The 12,552-nt window shown below is 38.1% G+C and overlaps 1 protein-coding gene across 2 annotated transcripts; it reads right to left on the bottom strand.

Moving 5' to 3' along the window:
* Positions 1 to 709: 709 nt before the first annotated feature.
* Positions 710 to 11,506, bottom strand: LOC127630496 (LIM/homeobox protein Lhx2-like). Of its 2 annotated transcripts, none has more exons than XM_052108065.1 (5): positions 11,279 to 11,506; positions 9,245 to 9,447; positions 7,906 to 8,276; positions 4,305 to 4,510; positions 710 to 1,705 (listed from the first exon to the last, which is right to left on the bottom strand). In XM_052108065.1, the coding sequence occupies exons 1-5, from the start codon at positions 11,489 to 11,491 to the stop codon at positions 1,415 to 1,417; spliced, it is 1,284 nt and encodes a 427-aa protein (XP_051964025.1). In that variant the 5' UTR covers positions 11,492 to 11,506; the 3' UTR covers positions 710 to 1,414. The 2 variants fall into 2 exon arrangements, with proteins under 2 accessions (XP_051964025.1, XP_051964026.1); XM_052108066.1 differs by having other exon boundaries at positions 4,305 to 4,503; positions 7,887 to 8,276.
* Between the last annotated feature and the right edge of the window lie 1,046 nt (positions 11,507 to 12,552).

A 12,552-nucleotide genomic window follows, 5' to 3' on the forward strand; every position in this document is an offset into this window, starting at 1 on the left:
GTTGAAATCAATTTAACGAATGATCGATTTGTACATTTCCATTCAGGTCGGACACTCTTTAGAGCCCTGGATTTGTGCTTTATTATGTGCATTGCAGTTCCCATGGTTATGCAGGATTATTCAAAACTGGTGAAATAATGAGGACGACCAAAAAAAAAAAAAAAAAAAAACATTATTATTATTGTGATTAATTTTTTATCTTTTTTACAGAAATGAAGATTTACATCAAAGAGGGATACTGCAGGGGGGTGGACTTGAAATTTCTCAGTAATCTGTCAAAACTGTACAGCACTTTCAACAAGCAGCCTCTGGTTACCATGGAAACATTTACCCTGTCTCCAACACTGTCACATCTTAATGGATTAAAAAAAAAAAAAAATATCACCTAACTGGATGAGAATGTGAGAATGTTTCGTTTCATACATCAGCATGTGTTTGATGTAAGATCCATTTCATGATGCTACTCCGATCAAGGTTGTTCTTTTTAGAAACTAGAGCAAGTCTCTCCGCGGGCTTTTCTCTCCCAGTGCATTTTGTCGTCTTGAAACGTGTTTCATGTGTACTGCGATCATATCCAGTGATTTCTGAGTGAGGTAATATGTTGGAACAAGAGCATATGGACTTATAAGAAAGATCAGCACTTCATATGTATGTTCATCTTAGCAGAACTACTCAACCATTTCCATCCAACAAATTCAAATACACATTTCTCGATGTCATTCGTAAAGCGATGCTAAAGCGGCTTCAGTGACTACACTGCGGGATAAGGCACGTGACAGTCAGGCTTAGTTATGCTGTTTACACTCGTCATCTTGTGTAATTATTCACATTATAATCCAAGTTTCCTCACACTGACCTCTGTGCGTCAATATAAATAAGAGGTTGACGAACCAACGAAGTCCCATAATCTGCGACATCAGTCTCTCACTGTAAACGTGGCTGGGGAAAACGAGAATTAAAATGCTAATCAAGTCTCCTCAGATGCTCCAAAGTCTCTAAACGAAAAAATATCAACACGACTTGCAGTCAGACTTGAATATGCCCCATGATGCAATACTCTAAAGTGGCTAAGTGGCCAAAGAAGAGTTGTCTGGATAAGTTCCCCATGCCCCATAGTCCCAGTAAAGTCTTTTGAATCAGATTGGCACAAAGTTCCTGGCCTGTACAAAAGAGTCCCAGGTAGATCGGTGTGGACATCTGATGGAGGTTTGTCAGTAAGTTGTTTATATTCATAAATCATTCGATCGATTGTGTCGTAACTACATGAAGGAGTTTGCTTTACGGGTGCCAGTGCTAAAGTAATGCTGCATTTCTGCGTTTTGAATATTGAAGTGGTCCGTTGCAAATTAGGAACCTATGAGGGCTTCAACTGAAGCAGACAGAAGTGACACGGCAACGTTCTTTATTCTGTGCATCAGAAGAGGCTGGTTAAGGTGCTCTGCGAGGGACTCCGGCATTCGTGAATGTCCAGGCTGCCTGGCACAGAGGTCAGTACGGAGGTGACGGTGGGCATGGTGGGGTTTGTCAGGTCTGTGAGGGTGGTTGGGGTGCTGGAGGGGCTCATTGAGGTGTTGGAAATCTCCGAGGCAGGTCCAGAAGGTGTTCCTCCAGGTAGGGTCGACCCATCGGAGGCCTTATCGATGCCCGTGTTCTCCTGACGCAAGAGGTTCCGTCGGAACTTGGCCCGAGCGTTCTGGAACCAGACCTGCATATACGATATAAAAGAGTAGCAGCCATTGAGACACGTGACAATGATTTGATTCAAAGGGGACAAACAGTCTCATCAAAGACGTCTTTGTTTTTCAGCAATGATAATTAGCGCTTTGAGATTTACTTCTTAGTTTCTGCTCATGAATCTTTTGTTTATATCATTTTCGTTACTTCATTTGATCCCCTGGTTGCTTCGCCGTAGCATTTGGAAGCAAACTGCATTTCGTTTTTTCTGATTCAATGATAGCTGACAAACATCTGTTTCATGAGCCTTTTATTTCCAGATATGATCTAAAACGTCCGCTTCAATTCCGCTTTCATTCATTTGTGCATGTAATTAATTCAGATTTCTCGCCGTATCTGTGTTTTTCTCCGCCTTCCCCCTTATTCAGAACGAATTATTATCATTGCATTGAGCAGATAATGGATATTCATGCATATAAACTAATTACAGAAATTTGGTTACAATCTTGATTTCCTCTAGTAATTTCTAATCTTGTCTAATTTGTGCTGAAGTGAAAGTAACACTGTTTTCTGTATTTTCTGTCTCTTATTTAGCACAACATTTAAGTTGATATTGAGTGGTGGTGGTGTAGTGGTCTAAGCACATAACTGGTAATCAGGTAATCAGAAGGTTGCTGGTTCGAGCCCCACAGTCACCACCATTGTGTCCTTGAGCAAGACACTTAACTCCAGGTTGCTCCGGGGGGATTGTCCCTGTAATAAGGGCACTGTAAGTCACTTTGGATAAAAGCATCTGCCAAATGCATAAATGTAAATGTAATGTAAATGTATTAAAATGTAACATGGTCAGAATTGGGGCTGGGTATAAATAGATTTCCGATGCATCGTGATGTTCGTTTGAACGATCTCGTTATCAATTCTTAAATCCCAAAATCAATGGGAGTACATCACTGGTACATTTTCAGATTTTACTCATTCATTTAATGTCTCTTTAATATCCTTTCTGTTCTTTACAGTCAGTTGTTGATCAAAATCAACAAAAAAACAAACATTTATTTAAAGAAAACACTTCTGAGAGACGCTCGCTGAACTGGCCCTATTCTTAAAGAGACAGTACCGTTTTATCACTTGTTCTATATTGCAATGTAAACACTTGTACTGTAAATACAACAAATGTGTGTTGCCACGATACCAAAATTACAGTAGTCTGTACCAACACCAGTTCTCGAATACCAATTTCGATACCACAGCAAAACTTTGCTAATATGGTAATGTGCTAACAAACACACTCGTTTAGTCTATTTAAAGTTGCATTTCAATGCAAGTGGTAAATTTAAATAAATGCATATTTCCTTCAAGTGTTTCTCAATTAAGTATGCATTGCTTAATCTGTTTTATTTTGTCCCCATATCCTTTTTTTCTCCATTTTTTCATTTTGTAATTTTTTCAAAATTACGTGTTTTAAATTTTAATTTAATTTAATCTTCAAAATTGTGTCTAATCAAATTGTTAAAACCTTTAAAAACTTTAAACAAGTTAAAAAAGGACAATTACTTTTCAACATATCATTGCATCCCCCCCCTTTTATTCTGTACAACAGCACTGATGCTTGTGATATATTGCTTATTTATTACTATTATTACTATTATTATTACTTAATCATTATTATTACTACATTTAATTTTACTATAGTTCACTACATGTCCCAGTATGATCGTTAAAGTACAAGTGTTGTGATATAATTATATAAATATATAGTCTACATGTGCTGCGCGCTTCACAGTGGATAAGTGCTCTGCTTTGTAATGTCACACAACACGAATGATTCACATAGTCTGTGGAGTTTCCAGTGTATAAGCGGTCAGATTTATACATTAATTTAAAGCACGCAGCTCGAATGCACACTGAGATTGCAGCATTTCATGGTTTAATGATCACACTAGGCCATATCCCGATTTTAATTGAATTAATTGGTGTAAAAGGAGTAAAATAGCATTCGCACAAATAAGAGTGTGAGCATTTGAAAGCAGTTGTGTGTCAGACAGTGTGCGAGCACCGAATTGAGTCGGTGTTTGGCGCTATCGGTACTGTAGAAACACTGGTATCGTTACATCTTTTTTATTTTAGTACCGGCTTGGTACCGATGTACCGATACTTTTGACAACACTAGTACAAATGATGCATGTAAGCAATCGTATGTGTGTGTGTGTGTGAGCAATATAATAGATGTATGCAATAAAATATATGCAATTTCAAGACATCATATTTATAGATGGAATGCATGAATTTGTCTTTTTTTTTTAAGCTAAAATGTGATGATTGCTGAAAACTCGCGAGACATTTGTAAAAAAAATTGAAATGTGACAAGCCAGAAGGTCCCCTGTACAATTAACAGTATTAGCTGAGAAGGTAACTTCTTACATATGTAAGCAAAATGGACATTATAACTGAAATGTACCCAAATGAGTCTGAATTGAATTTATAGCTTGTAAATTATTACTAAATCAAATTAGGGAATCAGCATCAGTACCCGGCACTAGTCAGAATACTAATGCCTCATTCTCATTGCAACGTTACATGTTATCGCAGCGAGCCACAACCGTTATCCTAATTGGAAGGAAGTGTCTGACCTGTAGCACTCGCTTGGTGAGACCTGTTTTCTGGGCCAGCTGTTTCAGATCCTTGGCGTCAGGATTGTGATTGATGGCAAAATACGACTTCATGGTCCTCAGCTGATGATGTTTAAAAGACGTTCTCATGCGCTTTGTCTTCTGGCTGGAACTGTACTGAGAGTCTCTGTCCATCGGATCGCCATCATTTTCATTGCAACTCAAAGCTGTTTAAATCAAACACACAGTAGGACGGTAGATTAGCTCATGTTATGCAAACCAAAATGAGAAGACTTCAACTTTATTATAGTCTACTATTGCAAAGGAGCCATTTATTTGATTGCCAAGTTGTTCAGATAGGTAGTGAGAGTATAAAACAGCTTAAGTGCTGTATTAAAGGACTGAAAATAAAGGGTTCTATAATAACAATCAGGCAGAGATGCAGAATTCTAAACCTTATGATGTCATAATGGAATCATTTCACGTGGTCGTTTCTTGCAATAGTGTCAGATTCCGTGTCATAATGCGCAGTAATGCATCAGACGATATAACAGGTTGACGAATATGAGGAGGCGCCTTTCACAGATTATTTTGTTGTTTCTTTGATGGCACCACAACAATGAGTTCACTGTTGAATTTGTATTAAATAACAGAGGTGCCATAATCTTACTGCAAATATAATATCCTGCATTATGCTGTACACTTGCATCATTTTTTTTAAGGTTGTTTATTCTCAAATAACACAGTAGACACTGTTCAATGGTAGAATATATCATATGTGTTTTAATTTTTTTGAAAGCTTTGCGGCATGCCGTATTTAATCATGCTTTTTTATTTCAGTTTGTGTGTCATCTTCATGTTCGGTTGTGATTTTTAGTGCATTTAGAGCTGAAAATAAATAAATAATCTGCATTAAAACAGCCTTGGCACTACCAGTTTTCATTGCGATCCCATCCCCCAGATATGGCCATCTCTACTTCTCTGTTGTTATTATGAATTGTGTTGGATTTAATTGTGCAGTAGCCCACACAATCCATCCGTGGACACGAGTGTTTAGGAGATAGGCCTGTCTGAATGTGTCAGAAATGTGTTTGTGCCAGTCCAAATACTTGGCTGAAGTTTAAGTGTTGGTAGACGCATGACAGTTCGGAATTATGTTTTCTCTGACAACTACAGATATTAGTCCGTCTGATCAACACTTCAGATAATTAACCTTGAATGCTTACAATGCTACACATGGCGGACAAATGTTTCCTCCTGATATAAATATGGCCATTGAGAAATGCGGTCACCTTTACCACGACGACAGGTGACAAAAACAATTGTCTTATTCTAAGCTTATTGATGTAATGATATTGCTTGAATAATACAGCATGTCTTAATTGTCATGGATTGTTCTTTTTATTTGTGCTGTTGTTTAAAGTGTGATCTGATGGGGGCAGTAATGATCTGACTCATGATCTCTTAGTTTCAGAGAGCAAGAGACACTAAAGTTCACTCACTCTTCTTAACTATTGTAAAGAGTTGCACTGATTTCCAAAAGTTGAATTGACTTTTTAAATGTTTTATTTGAAGTGCGTGTACTGTTGGTTATTACTTTAGAAGCGGGTTACACACAGAGCAAGAGGATAGAAAGGAAGTGTTGCAATACATTTGCCAACTTCAATTAAAGATCATTAAGATTTAATAAGCAACGTTAACTCTGATGCTAAAATGAGCTGTATAAAATCATGGCATTTACCTGTAAAATCATTGCATGAATTGCAAAGTGGTTGACATGTTTTTGAATAATTATAGGAGCAATTACTAAAATGCACTGGTATAAGCTAAAGTAAGTACACACTATTATAACCCGACAATCTAATGAGCAATGTTTGGATTTCGACAAAGCTTTCAGATTATGTTCAATGTTTCGTTCTTTTGCATCCTGAGAAATATTAAGATCGAAATGCAAAAACTAATCATATTTTGCACTTCTCTTTATCTTAGTTTGATTTGAGAGGTGACTGAAGTTATACAGAAAGTGATCATTAATATCAAACAAATACTCTTATTTGATTAAAAGGTTGTCGGTCCAGTAATAAGGGCACATCGCAAAAATAGTTCGATGTGCATGTTTTTTTTTTTTTTTTTTTGCTTTATTTGAGCACGTGTGTAAAATCTGGGGTTTTTTTGGCACTCAAAAAATAATAATAATAATAATTTGTTTTGTTTTTCCCTTAAAAAAAAAAAAGCTTATTTTTCTCGCTCTGTTTTCTTTCTTTCTCATGCTCGTTCTTTCTCCTTTTCACTACTATTTAATCTTCTGAGTTCCCGACTGGCATCTAAGCCATTTTCCACTTGTCAGTCTCTGTAGTCGTCATCATTGCTCTGTTTGGTCCTCAAGCAGGGACCCAAATGCCCCGCTGAGTTGCCCGAAATGCCCGAACGCACAAGTCACGTTGTTCCAAATCGTTCAGCACAAGCTCAAGTGTTTAGCGGTATCAATTATTTACAAAAGTGGTTAATAAAATATATTGCCAGTAGTCAATTTGCACTCATATGTTGAATTATTTTGTTATATATATAGGGCTATATATATATAGTAAATAATATTTTGTCTTTTGTGATGAACCGCCTTTCAAATAGACTGCACACTAAAAATGTAAGTAAACGTTTGAGTCCATTTAAATACTGTATTATCGTAATGGATAAGGATAATTATTTATACTCGTCAAAGGCATTATTTTAAATGTGCCTTTTTAACTCTAGATGTCTGTCCTTAAACGAATGAGAATGGAAAAAAGAAACAATAATGACAATTTACATTTTTGCTTAAACATTTAAACAAATCTGTTTATTTTTTTCTCTCAGTTAGACCTACTATTAAAAATGCAATTAAATCACCCACTGACGGATTTATATGTTTTATTTTTTTTTTTAAATTTCCAGACGCCTGGACTGATCAGAAATCCGCACATGTGACCTGCTCCATCATTTTGAGTCACTGTGACGCATTAATACCTTTTAAGTTTCATGCACTTGTGAATAAAGTGAAGCGATTTAATTGATTTATATGATGCAACATTTAAATGATTATATCTCGATAACGGATGTGTTCAAAGTAACTCAAAATGTTAGAGCACGTCATAATTAATTACTCATTTAATATTTATGTAGTCTAATTGAATTGTCCCCAAAAAAAAAAGTGGCAAAATACTGTTTAAACGAAACGTCACTGTACTTCTGTAAAATGCAAAATGCAACATAAAGTTGCGTCGGATTTATTTTTAATTATTTGTTTTATTTATTTTTTGTCTTGCTCTTTAAAAACCACTGCTACTATTTCATTCACTTAAAGCTTACCAAAAAGTTATAAACGGAACATTTGAAACTGCAGTGTGCCAACAAACTCGCTCTTAACGAAAAGTTGTGAGGGTCCACTTACTTTTGACTCCAATATGAGGCATTATAGCCTAATAATGAATTGTGCATGAAGCTGGTTCAGAGTAGGCTTATATTAAGATTAAAATAAGTGTAGGCTAATAATAAAATAATTATCTAAAAATAGAGAACGTGACCAGTAACACCAAAAATAAATTAGAAAAACACAAAAACAACAACAAGTGTGTGATTGCCTCACCTGCATTGTATGCCGCTAAATCCGCTCCGGGCCCCGGGCTCTTCCTCTTTCGGGGCCGGCCCTTCTGCACGGTGTTCACGCCGTTATAATAAGACAGTCCTAGAGGGCCCGTGGTGCCCAGTCCTTTATTAGGCGCTACATCCGAGTGATTGAAATGCGCGGGGAAGTCTCCCTGGATGAGCGTTTCAAAGTGTAGCCTGCAGTACACAAGACTGTCTTTCATGCCGAAGTGGTCCCCAGTCGTCAGCATTTTGTTGCAAGTCGTGCAGGTGAAACAGTTCAAGTGGTACACCAAATCCCTGGCCCTCATGACCATTTCCGAGGCCGAGATCCCGAGGTGGCACCGGGCACATCTCTGCACCGAAAACCTTCTGCGGGAGAATAGAGCAGCTGTGACCTTTCAGCACTTCAACCAGAGAGCCTGACATTACATGTGCTGGTTCAAATATCGAAGATTACTCTGAAATAAACTCGGTAATCGTCTGCAAGTGCTCAGTTGTATCTATCTGGCCGTATTTAGACATCCGGTGTATAAAAAAAAAAAATGCATTAAGCAGCAGGGTTTATTCACAAATCGAGTTCAGTCCAGTGCAATCACGTCTGGCCAATAATCACGTCCCGAATAATTACTAAATAGCTTACAATTGAGATTGACGTGTATGGCCTCATTTGAACGTGGAAATGGGGAAAGCCTTCACTTACACGATTATCTTAATAGGCCCCTCACTTCCCTTTTATTCAATTGTATAATGACACATGCACACTCTGCAAAATATCTCCCAAACATCAAACCATGCGGCATTTTTCTACAGATTTAGCTTCTTTCCGATTTCTAACAAAGAAAAGGATTTTAGAAAAGTCAATTGCGTGCAACTCTTGAGATAAGTCGTTTCTGGATCAATCTGATTATTAAATGTTATAAAATGACGCCCAAAATCAATACGGAAAAATATCACCCAAGCATCGAACAATCGGCATTTTTCTAGTTGATTATTATTATTTACAAAGCAAATGTTCAACTTAACTATAGAGCATTTTATTAAAGTGGTTTCTGGATTATTAGCCTGCGTTTATTTTTATTCTGTATAATATATTGTATAATCATGACCAAAATTATTTCACAACATCGTTGTGGGCTATTGTGACGAACTCTCGCGAGACTTTGTTGCGACTATCGCGGAAATAAAACGGGATTTGCCGTTTCTTTCTTTTTTCTTTCTTTCTTTCGTTCTTTTTTTATTTATTTAATTTTTAACCATTAAAGGCCATCGTTCTGTTTTAGGCAAAGGAGATAAACTAAGATAATAGGCTATTACTCTTGCGTTATGTGTTTTCTCACCTGTAATAGTCCTCTTTACAGTAGATGCTTCCGTCTTTGCTGAAGCAGGTGAGCTCAGACTCCAGGTTGAGTTTACACTCGCAGCACTTCAGACAGCGCATGTGCCACTGCTTGTCCACGGCGAGCAGGTAATACCGATCGGAGATCTTCCCTCCGCAGCCCGCACATAGAGCCACCCGGTCCCCGCTGATGGACGGCATGTTCTGCAGAGACACACACACACACACACACACACACACACACACACACACACGCACATGTTGGTGCGGCTATCCTTATGTGGACTCTCCTTAGACATAATGATTTTTAAACTGTACCAACTATATTTTCCATCCCCTAAACCTCACAAAAAACTTTCTGCATTTTTACATTTTCAATAAAACATCGTTTAGTGTGATTTATAAGCGATGGGGACACTAGAAATGTCCTCATAGACCACATTTATAGCATAATACCCTTGTAATTACCAGTATGTAATCTAAAAAAAATGTCCTTGTAAACCACCCAAATCCGCGCACACACACACACACACACACACACACCAACGGTCTCGTTAAAGGCTCAAACACTGTGTTTATCCACTGTTCCTCTACTAGTAAACAAATGGATTGAGATTTGATGGGCACTGAGATGAATAACGCACTATCATGTGCATGTGCTGATTAAAAAAATTTATAATAATAATAATAAGCAAAAAAACAAAAAAATACTACTAATATTCAGTTTTGTACCCTATGGTATGGGAGGGGCGTAAGATCTATTTCAGTAAATAAATAGCCTGATCCTGGCTTCCAGTGAATGAAGTGTTCAAGAAAATATTTTTAACTGTATTTTTAATATTTTATGTGCAAGTTTAAGATATTCTGTATATGCAAAAATAATTATAACATTCGCAGTGTGACGTATAAGCAAATAAATCAAAGATTGGACTCGTTTTAATGTGTTTATTCGGCATGTTGTGTGACCTTAGAAACGCTACACATCAAACCATACTGTACACATATGCTACACGTGATTTATTACACAGACACGCGCTCAATATAATACAAATCAGTTCATTTTGAGAAAATATCTGTAGAGACAAAAACAAGAAGAACGCCCGCAGCTCTTTATTTGTCATTTTGGACTTGCCATTGTCTACATTTTGGCGTGCAAACTTTAAATATTAAAGTAGTCCGTTTAAAGCATCATCTGTGCAATGATGCCAGACAACCCGATAAAAAGAAAACGCGTTTTGTCAATAGTTATTTGTATGATATAACATCAATTAAGGCCCAAAACAAGGTCAACATTGTTTATTTTGCACATAATGCCATCTGATTATTTTATTCATAAGCCCTGAATTTTACTAGCATTACAACATAGAGAAAAAAATTACTTGTTAAATTTAAATATGACAATTTTGAAGCGTCAAAGTTTAACGGCACTGAAGAGCCATAAAAACTCATTATATTTCTGGAGCTGATGTCATGTTATTAGCATGCATAAATCTTCACACCATTAATAGAAGCAGATATTTAAACAGGTCATTATAATGCACTTTGTGCATTGTCTCAATGCCTCAATGATCCATAAATGTTTTTTGAATATCCGTCATGTCGACATTAAATTGGACTTTATATGCCGTTTCCAATCGGATAAAGTTAATTAAAAACTTGTGCATTTGCTAAATAGTGTAGGCTGTCTTTTAGCTTCCTGTGACTATTAGTTATCCACCCGTGACAAAAGATCACATCAAAAGGCGTTGAGGAACAGGCCTGGACTGCGTTTCCCAAAAGCATCGCGAGCTTAAGTTGATCGTTGAGACCATTGGCGCCAATGGCTTCTACCATCTATTTAGGCTTACGATGCTTTTGGGGAAACGCAGTCCTGGAAATTTTGGCTTCGCAGAAGTTTGAGGTTTGTTTAAATGGACAAGAGGGCAAACACGTCTTTAAGGCTATACATATCACTGTTTGAATAACGGTTCAGTTAACATGGGCTGTTAGGATTGGCACGCAAGCGCCCGGAGCGAGTGGCATTGCTTTCTCCTACCGTCTCTGTTTCCCCCATATCTATGGCCGAGCTGATAGTCGCCGAATCGCTCTTTCCTCTCCGCTCCATTTCTTCCATAACACCATGCATCTCGCCTCCAGGCAGACCGTGGAAAAGCATCGTTGCCGCAGATGAGAGCGAATAGCACGTGTTTCCGTCAGATCTGCAACCCAAGATTTCCGTGAGACGCACTTCAAGCCCTGTGCAGTTCATATGACCTCGCTCTCTCATTAAAGATTTCCCGTTTGGAGAATCGGAGTCCTCTAGTCGTTATTCGTTTCTCAGAACTGTCAACTCCGTGTTCTGAAAGACTCTTTTGAAATGCATCAATTTCTCACACCGCAAATCCCGCACCCAGTACAGATAGACTGGCACAGCCTATGTGAGCATTCCCGAGCTTTGAGGACATACCAGCTCTACATGTGTGCCACAGGACCCTCCTATTTCTTCTCGAGCAACTTTCAGTTAACACATTTTGCACACGCGTTTGTCAATGCAAAATCTCAGGAGTTTTCTTTCTTCTTGTGTCTTCAGAAATCAGTCTTGGAACATGACCGCGGCCAGTCTGAACACAAAATCCGGTGTTGCATCGCCGAAGGAAAAAACAAATATATATATATTTATAGATAATCCCTAAAATGCATGGGAAGAACGACCACAATGACGATTCAGATTCTGCAAGTGGTCATATCTCCGTTCTGGTCTCTTCACCTCCTCCAAGGCAGTTTGTCATGACACACACACACACGCGCGCGCACACACACACACACACACACACACACACACAACTGTCCAACTTCAGTGGCTTCAGCTTGGATACGGAGGAAAGGCAAAATATTTTCTGTGGCTGCTCTGTCATAACAAATGTTTTCTGTGAAATGAGCCTGTTGTTGTTGTTCGTCCCGGATGCCGCATGTAAGTTATTGAGCTGGAGGAGGAGTTGAGGACACTTTTGGTGTGTATAATCCACTGAAGACAGTGAGATAAAGGCTGATCCAGCCCTTCCCTGCGCTCTTCCCTCTCCAAACGTGCGCAAACCCAACGCGCCTTTTCTACCGGGACTTTGACGTCACGCCGTTCCGTTCGTGATTATTGGCTGGTCGGACTCTTGATATACGCACAGTATCGAACTGAGGCAGGGATTTGTCTGTCAAGCGGAGCGAAATTGATGGTAACGCAAGACTTTCTCAAATTATTATTATTATTTTTTTTCCCCCGACCGGTGTTAAAATGTTAATTACACATTTTTAAACTAAATCAAATTCTTCTGCAAA

This window comes from Xyrauchen texanus, chromosome 37 (assembly GCF_025860055.1).
Source record: "Xyrauchen texanus isolate HMW12.3.18 chromosome 37, RBS_HiC_50CHRs, whole genome shotgun sequence".
Taxonomy (NCBI): domain Eukaryota; kingdom Metazoa; phylum Chordata; class Actinopteri; order Cypriniformes; family Catostomidae; genus Xyrauchen; species Xyrauchen texanus.